The sequence below is a fragment of the Rhinoraja longicauda genome, chromosome 1 (genome assembly GCF_053455715.1).
Source record: "Rhinoraja longicauda isolate Sanriku21f chromosome 1, sRhiLon1.1, whole genome shotgun sequence".
NCBI classification, from domain to species: domain Eukaryota; kingdom Metazoa; phylum Chordata; class Chondrichthyes; order Rajiformes; family Arhynchobatidae; genus Rhinoraja; species Rhinoraja longicauda.
Window position 1 is genome coordinate 138,101,568 of NC_135953.1, and position 25,144 is coordinate 138,126,711.

A 25,144-nucleotide genomic window follows, 5' to 3' on the forward strand; every position below is an offset into this window, starting at 1 on the left:
CATGGCGGTAAGGTCGAGGGGGAGGTCCCTGACAAAGAGCGATCCAACCAAGACCTCAACGGTGGAACAGGCGGAGGGTGACGGCTGACTTCAGTGGAGCGTCACAACGGCTGGGAAGGCCGATGGATGAAGGCTGCGGCAGAAAAGGGTCCCCGATTGTCTTGGACTCCGTGCCACTGGATCCTGACCCAGATCTGTCAAGGAACGTGTGGTGGCTGTCTGTGCACCAGTCTCCCCACATTAAACAAAGTCACGCACAGGCGTCCGACCCTATGGAGAGGACAGTCACACTCGCTTCCAGTGACCGCCGATGATGATTGTATGATTTTCTTGGATGGCACACAAAACAAGGTTTTTCATTGTATCTCAGTACACATGACAATGATAAACCGACACCAATACCCACACCAAATAAAAATCATGTTATGAAATCCAACAGCAATGCAAACATGTGTTCCAGCATAACTTGCCAAATGTCTGTCTATTAAATTAATAAATGCAATATCTTGTAGGACATTTGGGCCCAATTCCCTGAATTCCAACACGTGAATTTGGGCAGTATTTAGTGACAAGATATGAAAGAGTTTAGTTTAGTTTAGTTTAGAGATCGAGTGCGGAAACAGGCCCTTTCGTCCCACCGGGTCCGCGCCGACCAGCGATCCCCGCACGTTAACACTATCCTACACACACTGGGGACAATTTTTTTAAACATTTACCAAGCTAATTAACCTACAAACCTGCACGTCTATTGGAGTGTGGGAGAAAACCGAAGATCTCGGAGAAAACGCACGCAGGTCACGGGGAGAACGTACACACTCCGTACCGGCGGCGCCCTTAGTCGGGATCGAACCCGGGTCTCCGGCGCTGCATTCGCTGTAAGGCAGCAACTCTACCGCTGCGCCACCGTGACGACCCGTAATAATGGATAATAATTTTCCTTTTGGACTGTTATCTTTGTGTTAATCTTCTTAACATACAACGTCACTCGTTTACACACATCTGTGCTTGGAACAAGGACCTTGGCCTCATATCCGAAATGATGGAAATTTAGGATAACATTAAGTTTATTTTTGAAACTTGCAGCATTGGAAACAAGCCCTTTGGCCCAATGGGTCCATGCCGACCATCGCTCACCCCTTCACACTCATTCTGCGTTATCCCACTTTCTCATACACTCCCTACGCACCAGGGGCAATTTACAGAGGCTAATCAATTTCCCTCCTGGGATAAATAAAGTTCTCTTTTATCGTATCATATCGTAACCTACAAACCCTCACATCTTTGGGATGTGGCACGAAACTGAAGCAACCCACGCAGTCACAGGGAGAACGTACAAACTCTACACAGCAGCATCTGAGGTCATGTTCAAACCTGGTTCTCAGGCACTGTGAGGCAGCAGCCCTACCAGCTGAACCACTGTGTTGCCCCTACATTCTGTCAGCACTGGGCCTGTACTCGCTGGAGTTTAGAAGGATGAGGGGGGGTCTTCATTGAAAGGTGCAGAATAGTGAGAGCCTTCGATAGGGTAGGTGTGAAGAAGATGTTTCCACTAGTGGGAGAGTCTAGGACTAGAGGTCGTAGCCTCAGAATTAAAGGACGTTCTTTTCGGAAGGAGAGGAGGGGGAATTTCTTTAGTCAGAGGGTGGTGAATCTGTGGCATTCTTTGCCACAGAAAGCTGTGGAGGCCAAGTCAGTGGATATTTTTATGGCAGAGATAGATAGATTCTTGATTAGTGCGGGTGTCAGAGGTTATGGGGAGAAGGCAGGGGAATGGGGTCAGGAGGGAGAGATAGATCAGACATGGTTGAATGGCGGAGTAGACATGATGGGCCGAATGGCCTAATTCTACTCCGACCACTTATGACTTTATGACGCTCTGCACAAAGAGAGTCAAAAAAAATCAATTCCAAAAGCTGAATTTCCAGAAATTGAGGAAAAAAAGTATTAAGAATGTTAAAATTATAAAAAGGTAAGAAATAAGCTGAGAGCATGAAAAATAAAGAAGATGCAACTCATAGGAAAGTTGTATCAGTCACATTTCTTCATGAAAACCATTAGAAAGGTTATATTGCATGACAACTTATTTCCACCTTCAGAATGTTACCCAAATGTAGACTCCTACCACAGATTTGCTGTCAAAGAAACCCCCAGGCTTGTTTTCTAATTCAACCTTTCTCATTTTCTAACATTTTGAGCTATTTGGCCTCAAAAAAGGGCTTGATGCAATTTAAGTTAAATTATCACCATCAATGGACACAAAATGCTGGAGTAACTCAGCGGGGCAAGGCAGCATCACTGGTGAGAAGGAATGGGTGACGTTTCGGAACGAGACCCTTTTTCAGACCTTCTCCCCAGAGATGCTGCCTGACCCGCTGAGTTACTCCAGCATTTTGTGTCTACCTTCGGTTTAAACCAGCATCTGCAGTTCCTTCCTGCACGATTAATGGACCTTGGGCTCAAATGTAATCAGGGTCACAACACAGCTATGTATCGGGGATGTGATTTAAAACTTACTCAAAGGATCCGTCCAAACTTCTTGAAGCGAGGAAAGTTTATTGAAAACATCCCAGTGAATATTATTTGCAGAATTGGAGTGCCCCTCCCTGTGCACTTCTGGCCAGCAGGGATTAGTTGCTTGGAACACAAAATCACAAGCCAGCACAGGGTCTGATTGGTAAATTAACTGACTGACTGACCCAGGATCTGGGCCAAAGTCAAGCATTTCCTTCTTTTCTTGTGGGTAAGAAACAAAGAACATAGTATAGCATAGCACAAGATCAGCTCACGATGTCCAAGACGCCAAGTCAAACTAATCTCATCCGCCTGCACAAACTCCATGTCCCTCCACCCCCTGCCTGTCTAAATGCTCCTTCGATGTTGCTATCATATCTAGTTCCTCCACCTCTCCCAGCAGTTTATTCCAGGCCCCCACCATCTTTGTGTAAAGGATTGCCTTACAGATATTATATAATCTCCCCATCCCCCCTCCCCCCCCCCCCCCCTCCATCTTAAATGCCTGTTCTCTCGGGACTTGAAATCCACCCTCGTCCTGCCCTCCAGAAAAAGACTCTGGAGCAAAGACAGGAGCAAAGAGGTCCTTCTGCAGTTGTACAGGGCCCTAGTGAGACCGCACCTGGAGTACTGTGTGCAGTTTTGGTCTCCAAATTTGAGGAAGGATATTCTTGCTATTGAGGGCGTGCAGCGTAGGTTCGCTAGATTAATTCCCGGAATGGCGGGACTGTCATATGTTGAAAGACTGGAGCGACTAGGCTTGTAGACACTGGAATTTAGAAGGATGAGAGGGGATCTTATCGAAACGTATAAGATTATTAAGGGGTTGGACACGTTAGAGGCAGGAAACATGTTCACAATATATAACATATAACATATAACAACTACAGCATGGAAACAGGCCTGTCCGGCCCTACCAGTCCACGCCGACCATTCTCCCTGACCTAGTCTGTAACTAGGGTCACAGTTTAAGAATAAGGGGTAGGCCATTTAGAACGGAGATGAGGAAAAACTTTTTCAGTCAGAGAGTTGTGAATCTGTGGAATTCTCTGCCTCAGAAGGCAGTGGAGGCCAATTCTCTGAATGCATTCAAGAGAGAGCTAGATAGAGCTCTTAAGGATAGCGGAGTCAGGGGGTATGGGGAGAAGGCAGGAACGGGGTACTGATTGAGAATGATCAGCCATGATCACATTGAATGGCGGTGCTGGCTCGAAGGGCCGAATGGCCTACTCCTGCACCTATTGTCTTTTGTCATAACTTTGTATATGAAGGAGTTTGGTCATAAAAAATGGATACAATTTCATTCAAGTATTATTCAAAGTATCTTCCAAAGATTAGGGAAGCTCGTTTGTGATTGCTACGGCCAATTCATACAAACGGAAACAGAGTTACCGCCGGTATTTTGTAGGCGTCTAGATCAGCACCTGAATTACCAAGGCAGAGCAGACCAGGGCAAGTAGTAGGAACTGGGATTGGTGTGGATTGGAGTCGACTGGTCGGCATGGACGTGATGGGCCGAATGGTCCATTTCCAAGATGGATGACTCCCGTCTGGACTACTGCAACAGCCTCCTCTATGGCGCACCCTCAAATATCATCAGTAAACTTCAATACATTCAAAACTCCGCTGCCCGTCTACTCACCCACACCCCGATCCGTGACCATATCACCCCCGTCCTTTACAAACTCCACTGGCTCCCCATCCCCCAGAGAATCCAGTACAAAATCCTCCTCATGACCTACAAAGCCCTCCATAACCTGGCCCCATCCTACCTGACCGACCTCCTCCACAGGCATACTCCCACCTGCACCCTCCGCTCTGCTGCTGCCAATCTCCTATCCCCCCACATCCGGACCAAACTCAGATCCTGGGGGGACAGGGCTTTCTCCATCGCTGCTCCCACCCTATGGAACTCACTACCTCAAACCGTCAGAGACTCCTCCACACTCACCACATTCAAAACATCACTGAAGTCTCACCTGTTCAGTACTGCCTTCAACCACTGAAGGTCACCCCACCTTCTGTCTCCTTTCTCTGTTCGTTTACTTATTTATCTATTTATTCACTTCCCTATGTTCTCTAAATCCCTGTAAAGCGTCTTTGAGTGTATGAAAAGCGCTATATAAATGTAATGTATTATTATTATTATTATTATTATGACTCTTGGTATGGGAACAATCGATGCCTAAAGAATGTCCTGCAAATTGGAAACGGCACAACTAGGTTGCGAAGTTAATTTGCTGCTGTAGGTTGCCTGTTGGGCAAGTGGGTGCCAGGAGAGGAAGGAGGATAGTTGACGGGAGGCAGGTGAGAGGGAAAATGGGTTAGGGTAGGTAGGGGTGTGATATGGGCACTGTGGACACGGAAGCTTATTTCCATGTTATACCACTCTCCATGACTTCATAGATACAGGTTGCCTGGATGAAGGGGAAACAAATTGAACTAGAAGAGTGCATGTTTCAGAGAGTGGCAAGGGGAAGGGGTAAGACCATCAAAGACGGCGGACAAAGCAAAAGCAAAGCACAAAACACTAAGAAGAATAAAAAGTGCCAGTGGAGTCATAGAAGCACACAGCAGGGAGACAGGCCCTTCAACTCAACTAAAGGTAGACGCAAAATGCCGGAGTAACTCAGCGGGTCAGGCAGCATCTCTGGAGAGAAGGAATGGGTGACGTTTCGGGTCGAGACCCTTCCTCAGACGGAATTCTCACATCTTAGTTGGCATGGACAAGTTGAGCTGAAGGTGTAGGAAGGAACTTCGGATGCTGGTTTACACCGAAGATAGACGCAAAATGCCGGAGTAACTCAGCGGGACAGGCAGCTTCACTGGAGAGAAGGAATGGGTGACGTTTCACATCCATGCAAATCGTACACTGCCGAACCCATATTACTCTAAAAGTTTTTTATCCATGTACCTAGTTGAATCTCTTTTAAACGTAATTGTACTGCCTCAACCAATTCCTCTGGCACCTTGGTCCATATGCCACCACCATCTGCATTAACACTTTGCTCTTCAGGTTCCTGTTAAATCTTTCCCCTCCACAATAAACCTATGTTAGTGAATTAGTCAGTTTAGTTTATTGCCATATATACCAAAGTATAGCGAAAAGCTATTTGGTGCGTGGTATCCAGTCAGCAGAAAGACTATGCATGATTACAAGTGGACAGATACAGGATAAAGGGAATAATGTTTAGTGCAAGATAAAGTCCAGTAAAAGTGTCCAATGGGGTGGATGTTAACTCAGGACCGCTCTCTAGTTGGTGATAGGATGGTTCAGTTGCCTGATAACAGCCGGGAAGAAACTGTCCCTGAATCTGGAGGTGTGCGTTTTCACACTTCTGTACCTCTTGCCTGATGGGAGAGGGGAGAAGAGGGCAGTGTTCGGGGTGAGACTCATGTTTGATAATGCTCTCTAGTTCTTGATTCCCCTGGCAACAAATAGCTCAGGCCCTCAAATCCTGGCTGCAGACACCTAAATCCTTTTCTTTTTGCTCCCTTTCCAGCTTAATGGCATCTTTCCTACAGCAGTGTTGACCAAAACAGAAGACAATACTCCAAATGCAGCCTCCCCAATGTCCTGTACAACTATAACATAATGTCCCGCCATCTATATTCATTTCTTTGACTGATGAAGGCCACCCTATCTACCTGCATTGCCACTTTCGGGAAACTGTGTAACGTTGCGGCACGGTGGCGCAGCGGTAGAGTTGCTGCCTTACAGCGAATGCAGCGCCGGAGACTCCGGTTCGATCCTGACTACGGGCGCCGTCTGTACGGAGTTTGTACGTTCTCCCCGTGACCTGCGTGGGTTTTCCCCGAGATCTTCCGTTTCCTCCCACACTCCAAAGACGTACAGGTTTGTAGGTTAATTGACTGGGTAAATGTAAAAATTGTCCCTAGTGTGTGTAGGATAGTGTTGATGTGCGGGGATCGCTGGGCGGCGCGGACTCGGTGGGCCGAAGGGCCTGTTTCCGTGCTGTATCTCTAAATCTAAAATCTAAATCTAAAATCTGCCTAAATCCCAATATTCCCCAAGCCCCACGTTCACTATGAAGGTCCTGCCCAGGTTCAACTTCCAAAATTGCAACACTTTATTCTTATCTGAATAAAATACATTTTTCATTCCTCAGTCCACTGCCCAGCTGATCAACATCCCACCAAAATTCTTGATAACCAGCTTCACTGTCTACGATACCGCCTATTTTAATGTCATCTGCAAACCTCTAATTACGCCTTGTCCACTCTCATCCATATTGTTAATGTAGTTTAGTGCAGTTCATTGTCACGTGTACCGAGGTACAGTGAAAAGCTTTTGTTGGGGGCTATCCAGTCAGCAGAAAGACAATACTTGATTACAATCAAAGATAGACACAAAAAGCTGGAGTAACTCAGCGGGACAGGCAGCATCTCTGGAGAGAAGGAATGGGTGACGATTCGGGTCGAGACCCTTCTTCAGACTGATGCCAGGGGAGTGGGCGATACATGGATACGGAAGTGTAAGGTGTGAAAACAGGAACGTCACCTATTCCTTCTCCACAGAGATACTGTCTGACCCGCTGAGTTACTCCAGCTTTTTGTGTCTACCTTCAGAATAAAATATGCGATTGAAAGCGTGATGTGCAAGTAAGGTTTTCCAATCTGCGGGAGGAATTTTCTTGTGAGTTACTTTTTATTTGTTTACCATTTTAATGAGACCACCCAGTTGCTTTAGTGAAAAATGGTAACTTAGAAAGCCGAAGAAGCTCTAAAATTGCTGCTTGTATTCTTACCTAACAATAGATACCTGAAAGGAAATCCTGTAACATGGGTCAGTGAAGAATTCTTCCCAGGATCCCTAACTGCTGACATCTGCCTTACTCATTGCCTCCATATTTTGCAGGGAAATGCAGGTTTGGGCTGGGAGGTTGGAAATAGCTCTTAAACTGACATATACTAGAGCCTAAATACTTTTAAAATGTGTTAGTCATAGAATCATAGAGTGAAAAAGCGTGAAAACTAGGTTGCCAACTGTCCGGTTTAGCCGGGACATCCCATATATTGGGCTAAATTGGTTTGTTCCGTATTAGGCCTAGGGGCGCTGTAGGCCCGGATGCTGTAGGCCCCGACGCTGTAGGTCCCGACAGTTTAGGTCCCGACACTCTAGGTTTCCGACATTTTAGCTCCGGACAGTCTAGGTTCGGAGGCCCGGGCACCGCCTAACGGAGGTTGCGTAGCAACCCGCCCCCCGGCCTGGGGGCGGCAGCCATTGGTGGAGCGGGAAAACGTGGACGGTGGTTGGATGAGGTCATGTGGGGCGCGGGGCGGTGACCTCACCTTGTCCCGTATTTGGGAGTGAGGAAGTTGGCAACCCTCGTGAAAACGGGCCCTTCGGCCCAACTTGCCCACACCGGCCAACATGTCCCAGCTACACTAGTCCCACCTGCCCGCATTTGGTCCATGTCCCTCCAAACCCGCCCTATCCATACACCTGCCTATTAAGGATTTAACTATTTCTTAAAGGTTGGGATAGTCCCAGCCTCAACTACCTCCTCTGGCAGCTTGTTCCATACACCCACCACCCTTTGTGTGAAAAAGTTACCCCTCAGATTCCTATTAAATCTTTTCCTCTTCAATGTAAACCTATGTCCTCTGGTCCTCGAATCACCTACTCTGGGCAAGAGACTCTGTGCATCTACCCGATCCATTCCTCTCATGATTTTATGCACTTGACTGGGTTCCTGGGCTATGTAAAAATATTGTCCTGACAAATTTGGTTCCGTTCTAAAAGCATGAACAGACTATGCCCGAAGAAAAAGTACAATGCGTACATAGTTCTCTCACTTGACATCTCTCCTCTCTACCACAGCTGTGGTCGTGTGGTAGGATCATCGTCCCTTGGGATAAAGAGAACATTTGGGAGGAGGGCAATTTTTGCAAGCCAGCTGGCCCTAGTTCTAATCATCCACACCTTCTGTGAGTCTTACTATCGGCCGGCCGTGAGAGCAGCCAGAAAATATTTTAATCGAGAACATTAGATTGCTGACAGATGAAACCATTGCAAGAACTCTTATCGTAAATGTACTATTCAATAAATAATCTCGAGCCAACTGTTTTCAATTTAATGCGTTGGCAACATGGGATTCACTGCTGTATCAATTGCATGTCGGCTAAAAAAAAATAACGCTGTAAAAGTATTAACATTAGCGGGAAGAAAACAAAGTTTTTTAAAATCCTAACTAAGATTAGAGAATCTCTGCTTTGCATTCTTTTTAATAGTTCCTTAGCAACAATGAGAAGAAACATTGGAAGTATCAATATATTCCATAACTTTTAATCTTACAAATATAGTGCATCAGCGAGCTCCTTCATATTCAGGGATGATCTTGCTCTCATCGCAAAAGGAAGCCATTCAGCCCATCAGACCATTCCGGTTCTCAGGGGAGCAGATTTGTACATCAATTTATTTTAGATCCATCCTGATTTAACCCCCTGAAACCCTGAAAGTTATTCTCTCTCACACATGCCCATCAACCCTCCTAGGCTGTTCTTTTTGTCAATTACAGGGTGCTCCTCGACTAACGATGGGGTTATGTTCCGATAAACCCGTCGTAAATCGTAAATCGTAAAGTCGAAAATGCATTTAATACACCTAACCTACCGAACATCATAGCCACCTAACCTACCCAACATCATAGCCACCTAACCTACCCAACATCATAGCCACCTAACCTACCCAACATCATAGCCACCTAACCTACCCAACATCATAGCCACCTAACCTACCCAACATCACAGCCACCTAACCTACCCAACATCATAGCCACCTAACCTACCCAACATCACAGCCACCTAACCTACCCAACATCATAGCCACCTAACCTACCCAACATCATAGCCACCTAACCTACCCAACATCATAGCCACCTAACCTACCCAACATCATAGCCACCTAACCTACCCAACATCATAGCCACCTAACCTACCCAACATCACAGCCACCTAACCTACTGAACATCATGGCGCGGCCTGGAATAGGCCGCGGACCTTTCACTGCCCAGTGGGGGCTTCAACGTCGGGAGCCCCGACCGCCCCGACGTGGCAACTCCAACAGCCTGACCGCGGGAGAAGACGGCAGGGGAAGAGAAAATACATTGTGGCCTTCCATCACAGTGAGGAGGTGACTGGAGGAGACTCACTGTGATGGATGTTTCTTTTTTGTTTGGTGTTAGTTTATGATTGTATGTGTTATTGCATTTTTATTGATTATTGTTATTGGTCTTATTGTTCAACTGCGGGTAATGTGGGTCATTTCACTACACATTTATGTGTATGTGACAAATAAACGACTATTGACTATTGACTAGCCTAGCCTAACTTAAACGTGCTCAGAACACTTACATTAGCCTAGTTGGTTATAAAGTGTTGAATATCTCATGTAATTTATTGAATACAGTACTGTACTGAAAGTGAAACATAGGATGGTTGTATGGGCACTCAGCACTAATGTACTGTACACAGCCTAAAGCACACTGGGCCTGAAGAATGTTTGAAGCATTGAACTCAAATTAATGGCTCGCTGCCGTTGCCCAGCATCACGAGAGAGTATCGTACCGCATATCGCCAGACCGGGAAAAGGTCACAATTCAAAATTCGAAGTACGGTTTCTACTGAATGAGTATCGCCTTTGCACCAACGTAAAGTCGAAATATCGTACGTCGAAGTATCGTATGTCAAAGAGCATCTGTACATGTACAACGTGGCAATTTACAATGGTAATTTAACTTAACAGCTTCACGTTGAAATATGGGAGGAAATCAGAGCACCCAGCAGAAACCCACACAGTCACAGAGTCAAAATGCTGGATCGCCAAAGATGGGCCATTCGGCCCTTCGAGCCAGCACCGCCATTCTTAGTGATCATCCATTCTTAGTGATCATGGCTGATCACATTTGGGGATGGGTGGTCACGAGTTGGCATGGGTAAGGTGGGCTGAATGGCCTGTTTCCATGCTCTTCAACTCCAGTACCAGCCCCAATGCTCCTTCTTGATGATGGGCTTCAGGTCCTCAGTAGTTTTTACTCAGGCTGTTTTGAACACATCTTGGTCTCGGAGGCTGATGGTTCATTCCATTTATCTTTCCAGTGAATGTTGGACGATTTTGTGCAGTCAACACTGAAGATGTGACTTCCTTTTTTAATTGCAGACTTACACAGGAGCTTGTCTCCTAAAGGGTGGCTCACCGGGGTGGCTGGGAAAGCCATTGTAATTTGCGTCCATATTACAGTAGGTGGCACAAATGGGGTACTGATTAACACTGCCATCTCACAGTTGCACGATTTCGCCTGTCGGCTCCGTGGACTTTGTTTGTTCTTACTGTGACTGCCTGTGTTCCCTCCGGACGCTCCAGGTTCCTCCTTCATCCTAAAGATGTGTAGGTTGGTGGGTCAATTGGTCACTGCAAATTGACCCTAGAATGTTGGTGAGTGGTAGAATTTGGGGGGGGAGTTGTTGAGAATGAGGGGACAATAGAAATAGTGGTATAAGAATATAACTGCAGATGCTGGTAAAAATCGAAGGTATTTATTCACAAAATACTGGAGTAACTCAGCAGGTCAGACAGCCTCTCAGGAGAGAAGGAATGGGTGAAGTTTCGGGTCAAGACCCTTCTTCAGAGTGATGTCAGGGGGGCGGGACAAAGGAAGGATATAGGTGGAGACAGGAAGATAGAGGGAGATCTGGGAAGGGGAGGGGAAGAGAGGGACAGAGGAACTATCTAAAGTTGGAGAAGTTGATGTTCATACCGCTAGGCTGCAAACTGCCCAGGCGAAATATGAGGTGCTGTTCCTCCAAATTCCGGTGGGCCTCACTGTGGCACTGGAGGAGGCCCATGACAGAAAGGTCAGACTGGGAATGGGAGGGGGAGTTGAAGTGCTCGGACACCGGGAGATCAGTTTGGCCAACGCGGACCTAGCGCAGGTGTTGAGCGAAGCGATCGCCGAGCCTGCGTTTGGTTTCGCCGATGTAAATAAGTTGACATCTGGAGCAGCGGATACAATAGATGAGGTTGGAGGAGGTGCAGGTGAACCTCTGTCTCAACTGGAAAGACTGTTGGGGTCCTTGGATGGAGTTGAGGGGGGCTTCTCATGCGGTTGCAGGGGAAAGTGCCCGGGGATGGGGTGGCATTAGTGTAATGATAAGTGGGTGGTTGATAAGTCTGCGCAGACTTGATGAGCCAAAGGCACTGATTCTGTGCTCTATCATTCTGTGACTACGTGAGGATATTCGACCACCCAGTCTCCCGGCCCAGCAATCCCATCAGTCACATTCCCCCTCTCTATATTTTCCCGTACCTCTCTGCAACTCGATGACCTCTCATGTGCCTTCCAATCCTTTGATTCAGCTGCCACAGGGGCCATTATATAGCAGGCAATTATATCACCACGTGGGTTTTCTCCGAGATCTTCGGTTTTCCTCCCACACGCCAAAGGCGTGCACGTTTGTGGGTTAATTGGCTTGGTTATAAATGTAAATTGTCCCTAGTGTGTGCAGGGTAGTGTCAATGTGCGGGGATCGCTGGTCGGCGCCGACTCGGTGGGCCGAAGGCCCTGTTTCCGCGCTGAATCTATAAACTAGACTTAACTAAACTATCGAACTTTGGATGTAGGAGGAAACCGGAGCACCCAGCTGGAATCTAGAAAGATTGTACATACTACACACAGACAGCACCATGGGTCAGGATCAAACCCAGATCCATGGAACTGCAATACAGCAGCATTAAGTAATCCTCGATCGTGCTACCTTTTGCATGACACCTGTGGAGAGCAAGGATCATTGCTGCCCAGAAGACAATAGGTGGTGCAGCGGTAGAGTTGCTGCCGTACAACTGTGGTCTCCACTATTGTCTGTGTTTTTTTGTGTTCATTCATTTACTTTTTTCACATAAATACCGCGTGCCTCCAGATGGATGGAGTCCAAACTGTGATTTGGGCAACTGTTTGAGAATCTGCTTTGGGAACAGGTCTGCCCAGGACAGGAAGGCTCTGCGGAGAGTAGTGCGTTCGGCTGAATGCACTATGACAGTAGACAATAGACAATAGGTGCAGGAAGAGGCCATTCGGCCCTTCGAGCCAGCACCGCCATTCAATGTGAACATGGCTGATCATTCTCAATCAGAACCCCGTTCCTGCCTCCTCCCCATACCCCCTGACTCCGCTATCCTTTAGAGCTCTATCTAGCTCTCTCTTGAATGTATTCAGAGAACTGGCCTCCACTGCCTTCTGAGGCAGAGAATTCCACAGATTCACAACTCTCTGACTGAAAACGTTTTTCCACATCTCAGTTCTAAATGGCCTACCCCTTATTCTTAAACTGTGGCCCCTTGTTCTGGACTCCCCCAACATTGGGAACATGTTTCCTGCCTCTAACGTGTCCAACCCCTTAATAATCTTATATGTTTCGATAAGATCTCCTCTCATCCTTCTCCTATGGGAACTATCCCATCCTATGGGAACTACACTCGCCCCCCTGCAGGACCTATACATCAGGACGTGCAGATCCAGAGCCAGCAACATTATGTGGGACCCCTGCCACCCCAGCGACGGACTGTTCCAGCTGCTACGGTCAGGCAAACGCCTCCGCTGTCACGCTGTGAAAACAGAGAGGATGAGACGGACTTTCTTCCCACAGGCCATCAGGGCTGTCAACTCTCATATCACGAGGAACTAATTTAATTTACTGTATAATTCTTTTTTTTAATTAATTTTTTTTTTTCTATTCTGTTTTGTAATTTAGCACAATCCGCAGGCGTTGCCACTTTCATTTCACTGCATATCTTGTATATGTATGTGACAAATAAACTTGACTTGACTTGTTTGTTGGTCTGTGGGAGGAGATGGTTGAGCAGGAACCTAGCAATGACTATTGCTGAGGCAGAGTTGGGAGACCCCTACACGATTACCACATCAGAACATCTCTCTGGTAGGAAATTGGCTTTGGCATTTGAGCTGTAGATTAGCTTGGCAGCAGTGAAGTTCTTGCAAACGTCACAGTTGTCAGGGAGAGGTTACTGACTCCTTCCCTCGTGCTCCTTTTAGACAATAGACAATAGACAATAGGTGCAGGAGGAGGCCATTCAGCCCTTCGAGCCAGCACCGCCATTCAATGCGATCATGGCTGATCACTCTCAATCAGTACCCCGTTCCTGCCTTCTCCCCATACCCCCTCACTCCGCTATCCTTAAGAGCTCTATCCAGCTCTCTCTTGAAAGCATCCAACGAACTGGCCTCTACTGCCTTCTGAGGCAGAGAATTCCACACCTTCACCACTCTCTGACTGAAAAAGTTCTTCCTCATCTCCGTTCTAAATGGCATACCCCTTATTCTTAAACTGTGGCCCCTTGTTCTGGACTCCCCCAACATTGGGAACATGTTTCCTGCCTCTAATGTGTCCAATCCCCTAATTATCTTATATGTTTCAATAAGATCCCCCCTCATCCTTCTAAATTCCAGTGTATCCAGTTATCTAGCATCTTGTTCTTTAAACCACAGCATTTCTGCTGCACCTTGGCTTTGGAGGCACTTGTCGATCTGTTACTTTTCCCATGGGGAATGATGAAGCTTCCAATTTAGGATTAGCTCCTTCATGACCGATTCACACAAAAGAAAACTCCTGCTCCATCTTGGTAAACAAGCCAAGACTCTTTGATCGAGACTTTTAGAAAGGAGGTGCGGAGGAACTTCTTTCGTCAGAGGATAGTTAATCTGTGGAACTCATTGCCACAGAGGGCTGTGGAGGCCAAGTCAGTGCATATTTTCAAGGCAGCGATAGCCAAATTCTTTATTCACAAAATGCTGGAGTAACTTAGCAGGGCAGGCAGCATATCGGGAGAGAAGGAATGGGTGACGTTTCTTAAACTGTGGCCCCTGGTTCTGGACTCCCCCAACATTGGGAACACGCTTCCTGCCTCTAACGTGTCCAACCCCTTAATAATCTTATATGTTTCGATAAGATCCCCTCTCATCCTTCTAAATTCCAGTGTATACAAGTCTAGTCGCTCCAGTCTTTCAACATACGACAGTCCCGCCATTCCGGGAATTAACCTAGTGAACCTACGCTGCACTCCCTCAATAGCAAGAATATCCTTCCTCAAATTTGGAGACCAAAACTGCACACAGTACTCCAGGTGCGGTCTCACTAGCGCCCTGTACAACTGCACACAGTACTCCAGGTGAGGTCTCACTAGGGCCCTGTACAACTGCACACAGTACTCCAGAAGGTCCCCTTTGCTCCTAATCAGATTTAGGAACAGTTTTTTTGCTGCCGTTGTCAACCTAGTGTACTATTCTCTCATAAGCTAAGGTGTGTAGGCCTGATCTTCCAACCCACCTCAAAGCAGATCTTGGATTTTTTTTCCCTGTAACCGTAAGATTCTAATATTGTGGCATGGAATTCTGCCCTCTGGTATCTCTCTCTTTGCATTACCTGCGAGTGGCTTGAATGTACTCGTGTGCATATGATTTGACTGAGTATCATGCAAGCACAGCTTTTCATTGTATCTCGGTATATGTGACAATAATAAACTAATATTAATACAAACTAGACCAAGTGGACCCGTTGGGCCCAAACCTCTCCTGCATTGGTGCAGCACCCTTTCCTCCCACCCTCCCCCTCCCGTTCCCACCCTCCCCACTCCACCCCCTCCCTCCTCTCCCCCTCCCCCTCCCCTCCCTCCTCCCTCCCCCTCCCCTCCCTCCTCCCTCCCCCACCCGCCCCCTACTAAACGAAACTAAAGAACAGTACAGCACAGGAAACATTCTGTCCACAATGTTTGTGCCAAACATGATGCCAAGCTAAACTGATCTCATCTTCCTGTACATGGTCCATACCCCCCCAGTGAGACCGCACCAGGAGTACTGTGTGCAGTTGTACAGGGCCCTAGCGAGACCGCACCTGGAGTACTGTGTGCAGTTGTACAGGGCCCTAGTGAAACCGCACCTGGAGTACTGTGTGCAGTTTTGGTCTCCAAATTTGAGGAAGGATATTCTTGCTATTGAGGGCGTGCAGCGTAGGTTTACTAGGTTAATTCCCGGGACTGTCATATGTTGAAAGACTGGAGCGACTAGGCTTGTATCCACTGGAATTTAGAAGGATGAGAGGGGATCTTATCGAAACGTACAAGATTATTAAGGGGTTGGACACGTTAGAGGCAGGAAACATGTTCCCAATGTTGGGGGAGACCAGAACCAGGGGCCACAGTTTAAGAATAAGGGGTAGGCCATTTAGAACGGAGATGAGGAAAAACTTTTTCAGTCAGAGAGTTGTGAATCTGTGGAATTCTCTGCCTCAGAAGGCAGTGGAGGCCAATTCTCTGAATGCATTCAAGAGAGAGCTAGATAGAGCTCTTAAGGATAGCAGAGTCAGGAGGTATGGGGAGAAGGCAGGAACGGGGTACTGATTGAGAATGATCAGCCATGATCATATTGAATGGTGGTGCTGGCTCGAAGGGCCGAATGGCCTCCTCCTGCACCTATTGTCTATTGTCAGTCTCTGCACTTCCATGTGCTTATCTAAAAGCCTCTTAAATGCCACTATTGTATGTGCCTCCACCACCACCCCTGGGCGTTCCAGGCCCCCACCACCCTGTGTGTAAACAACCTGCCCCGCACAAGTCCATTAAATGTTACCCCTCTCACCTTGTAGTTTCGCCCCCTAGTGTTGGACACTTCCACCCTGGGGAATAGTTTCTGAATGTCTACCCTCTCTTGCCTCTCCTCATCTGAAAAAATTCTGCTGCTTAAACTCAACCTCCGACATTCCAAAGAAAACAATCCATGTCTATCCAACCTCTCCCTGAAGCTGAAACCCTCTAATCCTCGCAAGAATCTGGTGAAATTCATCTGCACCCTCTCCAAAGCCTCCACATCTTACCTGCGACCAGCATCGCACGCAATACTCCAAACGCAGCCCAACCAATGTCCGAGATAGCAGCTGCATCAAGAGTAACCAAAGTCCCAAAAGAGCTGCAGTGAACTAAGGTAGAGTTGCTGCCTTACAGCGAATGCAGCGCCGGAGACCCGGGTTCGATCCCGACTACGGGTGCTGTCTGTACGGAGTTTGTACGTTCTCCCCGTGACCTGCGTGGGTTTTCTCCGAGATCTTCGGTTTCCTCCCACACTCCAATAGTACAGGTTTGTAGGTTAATTGACTTGGGTAAAAAAAAAATCTCCCTAGTGGGTAGTGTTAATGTGCGGGGATCGCTGGTCGGCGCGGACCCGGTGGGCCGAAAGGGCCTGTTTCCGCGCTGTATCTCCAAACTAATCTAAACTAAACTAAACTACAGAGCCTACAATTCGTGCCATGAACTTCAGATGTTACCAAATCATAGTGCAATGGCCCCATAATTAAACGACTGTGCAATAATCCTGCTATGCACTTTTAATCTTGTGATTCAATTTTCTGGCTTTTTCTAAACAAATAACGTGCGATTTGCCTCCTCGGTATTTTCGACCTTTTCATTGCCAAATAATCCACTCGATACTGATATCCTATCTGACATATTAAACAGCCCAGCTCCATTCAGTGGTGACCAGCTGGCTACACTTAGCATTTCATAGACCAAGAAAAATTTCAGATTAACTGATTGTTCGTACGGATCTTGACAAACCAACAGGCCAACAGTCCGAACATCTTAACGGTCCAAATATCATATCATATCATATCATATATATACAGCCGGAAACAGGCCTTTTCGGCCCACCAAGTCCGTGCCGCCCAGCGATCCCCGTACATTAACACTATCCTACACCCACTAGGGACAATTTTTACATTTACCCAGCCAATTAACCTACATACCTGTACGTCTTTGGAGTGTGGGAGGAAACCGAAGATCTCGGAGAAAACCCACGCAGGTCACGGGGAGAACGTACAAACTCCTTACAGTGCAGCACCCGTAGTCAGGGTCGAACCTGAGTCTCCGGCGCTGCATTCGCTGTAAAGCAGCAACTCTACCGCTGCGCTACCGTGCCGCCCATTATCATTAGCAGACACGTGACAGAATTCAGAATTTTTAATATCTCAGCTCTTTTGCCACAGTATCACTTCCCCTTCCAAACAGCGGCTTGCTGCAATCAAAATGTCACTACCCAGCCAGAATCTTTTGTCCAAGGTCATGATTTAGATGAGGGAACTGAGCGTAACACATCCAACTTTTTCTGAGGATATCAAGAAAGTCTTCAAAAGGGATATAAACCCTTGTAGAAACATAGAAACATTGAAAATAGGTGCTGGAGGAGGCCATTTGGCCCTTCGAGCCCATGATTGTGATCATGGCTGATCGTCCACAATCAATAACCCGTGCCTGCCTTCTCCCCATATCCCTTGATTCCACTAGCCCCTAGAGCTCTATCTTACTCTCTCTTAAATCCATCCAGTGATTTGGCCTCCACTGCCCTCTGTGGCAGAGAATTCCACAAATTCACAACTCTCTGGGTGGAAAAACACACATTGTGTTTCCCACTATGTCTTTCCGCTGACTGGTTAGCACGCACAGAAGCTTTTCATTGCACCTCGGTACACGTGACGATAAACTTAACGGAACTAAAATAAAATACGCCGACTAGATTATTTGTAATAGAATAAATGGGAAAGGATTTTTTTTTAAATGGTGTACTCAACGCTCAGAATAAGCAAGAGAATGGCACTCTCCCAAACTTCCTCTCTGACGACGAACATTCACAGCAAATTACTGCAACACTCTCATGCACGGGAATCTTCTCACCGTGAAAGAAGACATTGAAGATGAGAATTCATGAGCCAAAGCACCGTTGATTGATTGAGGAAGAGAGAATTGGAAGAGCAAGATCTCAAAGACATGATCTACAGAATATCAGCAACCTCTATTCCCTTACATGTTCCTGAGGCCTGTTCCAGAGACTGGGAAGATAACGCCAACTTTATCTGGAAAAAAAAATCCTCTAGATTCTCTGGAAGGCTAAATTAACTCGTGTGACTTCATGAACAAATAATAACTTTTCCTTTATAGTTGACCGTTTATTTTTGCATGCTTTTTTTTTAACATGACAGGAATATTCTGGATAAACCACTTAGTTTTACATGTGGTATATATAATAATTTTTAAACACGTTCAGAGGCAGAGGAATCCTTACCTGCCATGGATGAGGTATCTCAGGGAGAGGTATCTGAGGTGGTGCCGGGATGCTGCATGGCAAATCGTGCTTCTGGATAGAGTTTTTTATTTGACAATCTGGAATAAAATATACGAATTAGCAGGAAAGAAGGCAACACTTATAGATGCCACTAAAGTCCAATCAATAAACATAGACCCGCTGCAATGTTGAAGAAAAGTAATCTTCAATAGACAATAGACAATAGGTGCAGGAGGAGGCCATTCGGCCCTTCGAGCCAGCACTGCCATTCAATGTGATCATGGCTGATCGTTCTCAATCAGTACCCCGCTCCTGCCTTCTCCCCATACCCCCTGACTCCGCTATCCTTAAGAGCTCTATCCAGCTCTCTCTTGAATGCATTCAGAGAATTGGCCTCCACTGCCTTCTGAGGCAGGGAATTCCACAGATTCACAACTATCTGACTGAAAAGTTTTTCCTCATCTCAGTTCTAAATGGCCTACCCCTTATTCTTAAACTGTGGCCCCTTGTTCTGGACTCCCCCAACATTGGGAACATGTTTCCTGCCTCTAACGTGTCCAACCCCTTAATAATCTTATACGTTTCGATAAGATCCCCTCTCATCCTTCTAAATTCCAGTGTATACAAGCCTAGTTGCTCCAGTCTTTCAACATATGAAAGTCCCGCCATTCCGGGAATCAACCTAGTAAACCTACGCTGCACGCCCTCAATAGCAGGCCTACTTCAGATACAGAACTGTGCAGTGAAGTGTTGGACCGTTACATTGACCTGCGGCCAAGCAGTAACTTTACTGCAATAACCGCTACCAGCCTCAGAATTGTGGAAATTAAGCGAGTGGCAGGGCCCCTTCGCATTCATGCCCGCACTTTAAGTAACGGCACTTGGAGTGCTCATTTTAGTTTAGTTTACTTTAGAGATACAGCGCAGAAACAGGCCCTTTGGCCCCACCAAGTCCACACCGTACAGCAGTCTCCGCACGTTAACACTGTCCTACACACACTAGGGACAATTTTACACTTGCGCCAAGCCAATTAACTTACAAACCTGCACGTCTTTGGAATGTGGGAGGAAACCAACGCTCTCGGAGAAAACCCACGCAGGTCACGGGGAGAACGTACAAACTCCGTACAGACGGCACCCGTGGTCAGGATCGAACCCGGGTCTCTGGCGCTGTAAGGCAGCGACTCTACCGCTGTGCCCTACGTTAAGGCACTTTTTAGCAAATGATTAATGCCCTAACTCTGCTGACTTTCCAAGCATTAAGTTCCAAAACTACTGCATGTTTTGGGTGAGAGAAAGTCTTATGAACACCAAACCCCACCATTCCTAGCCTTCCTTAATGACCCCTGCTAATTAACCTCCCTGGTAAGGGAAATAGGTTTTCCCTTTTCAACCTACAATGAAATTTATGCTCAGAAATTTACATCTTTCAATTAAATCTCACCTCGTGAAATAGGTTCTCCCTATTCAACCTACAATGGCTGCTCCCAAATGTACATGTTTCAATTAAATCTCACCTCTTCGTCTGAAACGCCTGGATAATAAAGACATCTATGTCAGGCTCCTATTCATAGACGACAGCTCTGCTCCCAATACCATTATCCCAACCAAGCTCATCCCCAACCTTGCAGAGTCAAGTCAGCACTCCCCCTCTGCAACTGGATCCTCATCTTCCTGACCAACAGAGCACAATCACAGACATCCGGAGGACGCAACGGATCGTTTGCACAGCTGAGAAGGTTGTTAGCTGCAATCTTCCCCCCCATTGACGAACTGTACACCGCAAGGGCCAGGAAGCGAGCGGGCAAGATGATCTCTGACCCCTCTCACCCTGGCCACAAACTCTTCGAAGCACTTCCCTCTGGAAGGCGACTCCGGACTGTCAAAGCAGCCACAGCCAGACATAAAAACAGCTTTTGTTTCCACGAGTGATAGTTCTACTCAACAACCAAAGTCTGTAGTCTCTTTTTTGCTCTGGTTTATTTCCACCCGCATGTTTCGACCCTAAAGTTGTATCCTTATTGCTTTGATGTGTTTATGCCTTATTCTTAATTGTTAACTGTATGTTTGTGTTGCCATTTGTGAGCGGAGCACCAAGGCTCGTTCCTTGTATCTGCACATACTTGGCCAATAAACTTATTCATTCATTCATTCATTCTTTCATTCATTCATTCAACATATTAGATTGTTAAGGGATTGGACACATTAGAGGCAGGAAACATGTTCCCAATGTTGAGGGAGTCCAGAACCAGGGGCCACAGTTTAAGAATAAAGGGTAGGCCATTTAGAACTAAGATGAGGAACAATTTTTTCAGTCAGAGTTGTGAATCTGTGGAATTCTCTGCCTCAGAAGGCAGTGGAGGCCAATTCTCTGAATGCATTCAAGAGAGAGCTCTTAAAGATAGCGGAGTAAGGGGGTATGGGGAGAAGGCAGGAACAGGGTACTGATTGAGAATGATCAGCCATGATCACATTGAATGGCGGTGCTGGCTCAAAGGGCCAAATGGCCTCCTCTTGCACCTATTGTCTATTGTCTATTGTCACCCATTCCTTCTCTCCGGAGATGCTGCCTATCCTCCAGCTGCCTGAGTTACTCCAGCTTTTTGTGTCTTTCTTCGGTTTAAACCAGCGTCTGCAGTTCCTTCTTTGAAGTTCCTTTCTTTGGCTTGCACTCCTTCACACAGTCACTGGTGAAACCTGTGATGGATGTTGAGTACACGTTTGTGGTTAGCCGTGGCGTCCTTGACTATGGACGCACTCAGAGCGGTCTCGTTGCTTTCCATCTGCTTCCGCCGACCAGCGGCGTACGGGTGCCGTCTGTACGTTCTCCCCGCCACCCCGTGGATTTTCTCCCGAGGTCTTCGATATATTAAAAATGATTGATTTTTAAATTATTTTTTTCAGAGGCCGACTCGGGAGCTCCAAGCCGCGGCTTCATCCGTCTCGACGCGGGAGTTTCGATCATCCCGACACGAGGGCCTCGGACAGTCGGCAGCGGCGACCGCGGACGGTTCAACACCCCCGACCGCGGGTAAACACAAAGAGGAAGAAGCTTGAACTTTATTACCTTCTATCACAGAGAGGAATGTGGAATCCGCTGTGGAGGATGTTCATGTTAAATATTATTTTATGCGCTGTGTGTCTTGTTGATTTTCACTCAGTATTGCTGTATGGTAACTCAAATTTCACTGTAGCTTAATTGGTACATGTAACGATAAATTGATCTTGAGCTCTTGATCTTGAATCTATGACTTCCTGTACTATCAATAGTCAATAGTCAATTTTATTTGCCACATACACATAAATGTGCAGTGAAATGACAGATTACCCACAGTCCAACAATAAGAGCAATAAAAATAAGCAATAACACACACAATCATAAACCAACACCAAACAAAAAGAAACATCCATCACAATGAGTCCCCTGCAGTCCCCTCCTCACTGTGATGGAAGGCCAGAATGTCTTTTCTCTTCCCCTGCCGTCTTCTCCCACGGTCAGGCTGTTATAGTTGCCACGTTCCAGGCCGCGCCGGACGGTGAAAGGTCCGCAGCGGGCCGACCCAAGCCCCGCGATCCGGGGCGGGCGAAGACGCTGCCGCTGCACATCGGGGAGGTCGAAGACGCTGCCGCTGCACATCGGGGAGGTCGGGGCTCCCAACAATGAAGCACCCACCGGTCAGGCCGTGCCGGACGGTGAAAGGTCCGCGCCGGACCGACCCAAGCCCCGTGGGGCGGGCGAAGACGCTGCCGCTGCCAGAGCTCCCGATGTCGGCCCCCACCCAGGGGCCTGCGAGCTTCCGATATCCACGCGACCCGCGCCGAAGAAGCCTCCGAAGGCGAGTCGCAGCCGCTCCCGCAGCGCCACCACAGCCTCCGAAGGCAGCCAGCTCCGCAGGTGGTGAGTACAGTCTGGTCCGCGGGCTCTGCGAACCAGAGCCCCAGGTGGTCCCAGCTGGAGTTATGGAGATCATAACGTTTCAGTTTCTGCTTGTTGGCAGAAAGGAGGAGCACAGATAGGTGGCCAGGCTTTCTAAAATGCTGGTGAGGATGGAACAGTCGGCATTTTTGATGGTTGACGTGCAGGTTTCTACATTTAATCGGCCTCGGTAAATTGTCCCGAGTGTGCAGAACTGAACTGTTGCATGGGTGATCACTGGTCGGCAAGGACTCGACGGGCCGAAGGGCCTGATTAATTGCTATATCTCTAAACTAAACTAAACACAAAAGTATCCTCTCCAATCTCTTTCAGGTGAATGCCAATTTATTCTGTCAAATGCAATCATGCCTTTCCAATGATAGAGTCATAGAGTGATACAGCGTGGAAACAGGCCCTTCGGCCCAACTTGCCCACACCGGCCAACATGTCCCAGCTGCACTATTCCCACCTGCCCGCGTTTGGTCCATATCCCTCCAAACCTGTCCTATCCATGTACCTGTCTAACTGTTTCTTAAACGATGGGACAGTCCCAGCCTCGACTACCTCCTCTGGCAGCTTGTTCCATACACCCACCACACTCTGTGTGGAAAAGTTACCACTCCTAGATTCCTAATAAACGTTTTCTCCTTCACCTTCTATCCCCTGGTCGTCGATTCACCTACTCTGGGCAACTGATGTGGGAACTGAAATTGTGTATAATCCAGCAGCTGTGGCACAATCAATGTTTTATAAAGTTGTATCACAATTGTCGTGACCTTATATTCTCGACATGGATGATGAAGGCAAGTCTTCAATCTGCTTTTGTCACGATCTACATGAGCTGCCACCGACTGCAATTCCTGGGCTTGTAAACAGAGGTCCCTCAGTTCCACAGGGCTCCAATTGATACAACCATTAATTGTACACCGATGAGCCAAAACATTATGACCACTGACAGGCGAAGTGAATAACATTGATTATCTTGTTACAATGGCACCTGTCAAGGGGTGGGATATATTCGGCAGCAAGTGAACAGTCAGTTCTTGAAGTTGATGTGTTGGATGCAGGAGAAATGGGCAGGAGTAAAGACCTGAGCGACTTTGACAAGGGCCAAATTGTTATGGCCAGACGACTGGGTCAGAGCATCTCTGAAACGGCAAGGCTTGTGGGGTGCTCCCGGTCAGCAGTGGTGAGTACCTACCGACAGTGGTCCGAGGAGGGACAAACCACAAACCGGCGACAGACAGGGTGTTGGGCGCCCAAGGCTCATCGATGCGCGAGGGCAACGAAGGCTATCCCGTCTGGTCCGAACCGACAGAAGGTCGACTGTGACACAAGTCACAGAAAATGTTAATGGTGGTGACGGGAGGAATGTGTCACAATACACAGTGCATCGCACCCTGCTGCGTATGGGGCTGCACACGGAGGACCAACGGCATATTAGGCAGGTGGTCATAATGTTTTGGCTCATCAGGTCATAATGTTTTGGCTGATCGGTGTATGTGCCCTACCCTTATCAGTCCTTCCAGAATGCATCACCTGACCCTTATCATGACTAAATTACACCTCCACTCTTACCAACTCACTAATATCTTGGAATTCTCTGCCTCAGAAGGCAGTGGAGGCCAATTCTCTGCATGCATTCAAGAGAGAGCTAGATAGAGCTCTTAAGGGTAGCGGAGTCAGGGTGTATGGGGAGAAGGCAGGAACGGGGTACTGATTGAGAATGATCAGCCATGATCACATTGAATGGCGGTGCTGGTTCGAAGGGCCGAATGGCCTCCTCCTGCACCTATTGTCTATTATCTTGCTGTACTCTATGACCATTCCTCTCAATATCAACAAAACCTCTTTCGTGTCCTCTGCAACTTACTAATCATTCCTCCTACATTCAAATGGTTTGACCGCATGACTGGACCGGGCAGCCCCAACACCTCTGGCAAGGCTAAAGAGGTCCCAAACGAGATCCACCTGAGCTGCTGCACAAGCCAGCCCTTTTCTCTACCCCCACCTTCAGAACTGGTCAGACAACCTGGTGGCACGGCAACCTGATGTTAGAATAAGGTCATAAGGAACAGGAGTGGAATTAGGCCATTCGGCCCATCAACTCTACTCTGCCATTCATTCATGGCTGAACTATCTCCTTCCTAACCCCATTCTCCCGCCTTCTCCCCATAACCTCTGACAACCGTACTAATCGAGAATCTATCTATCTCTGCCTTAAATATATCCACTGACTTGGCCTCCACAGCCTTCTGTGGCAAAGAATTCCACAGATTCACCATCCTCTGACTAAAGAAATTTCTCCTCATCTCCTTCCTAAAAGAACCTCCTTTAATTCTGAGGCTGTGACCTCTGGTCCTAGACTCTCCCACCAGTGAAAACATGCTCTCCACATCCACTCTATCCAAGCCTTTCACTATTCTGTGTGTTTCAATGAGGTCCCCCCTCGATATTCTAATCTCCAACGAGTACAGGCCCAGTGCCGACAAACGCTCATTATAAGTTAACCTACTAATTCCTGGGATCATTCTTTTAAACCTCCTCTGGACCCTCTCCAGAGCCAGCACACCAT

The 25,144-nt window shown here is 47.3% G+C and overlaps 1 protein-coding gene across 1 annotated transcript in view; it reads right to left on the minus strand.

The window, feature by feature from the left end:
* Positions 1–25,144, minus strand: part of afap1 (actin filament associated protein 1) — a 179,817-nt gene that overhangs the window by 106,595 nt on the left and 48,078 nt on the right. Inside the window, exon 3 of the mRNA XM_078399527.1 lies at positions 18,654–18,751. Within this exon, the coding sequence (XP_078255653.1) occupies positions 18,654–18,751 (98 nt within the window). The remainder of the gene's footprint in view (positions 1–18,653; positions 18,752–25,144) is intronic.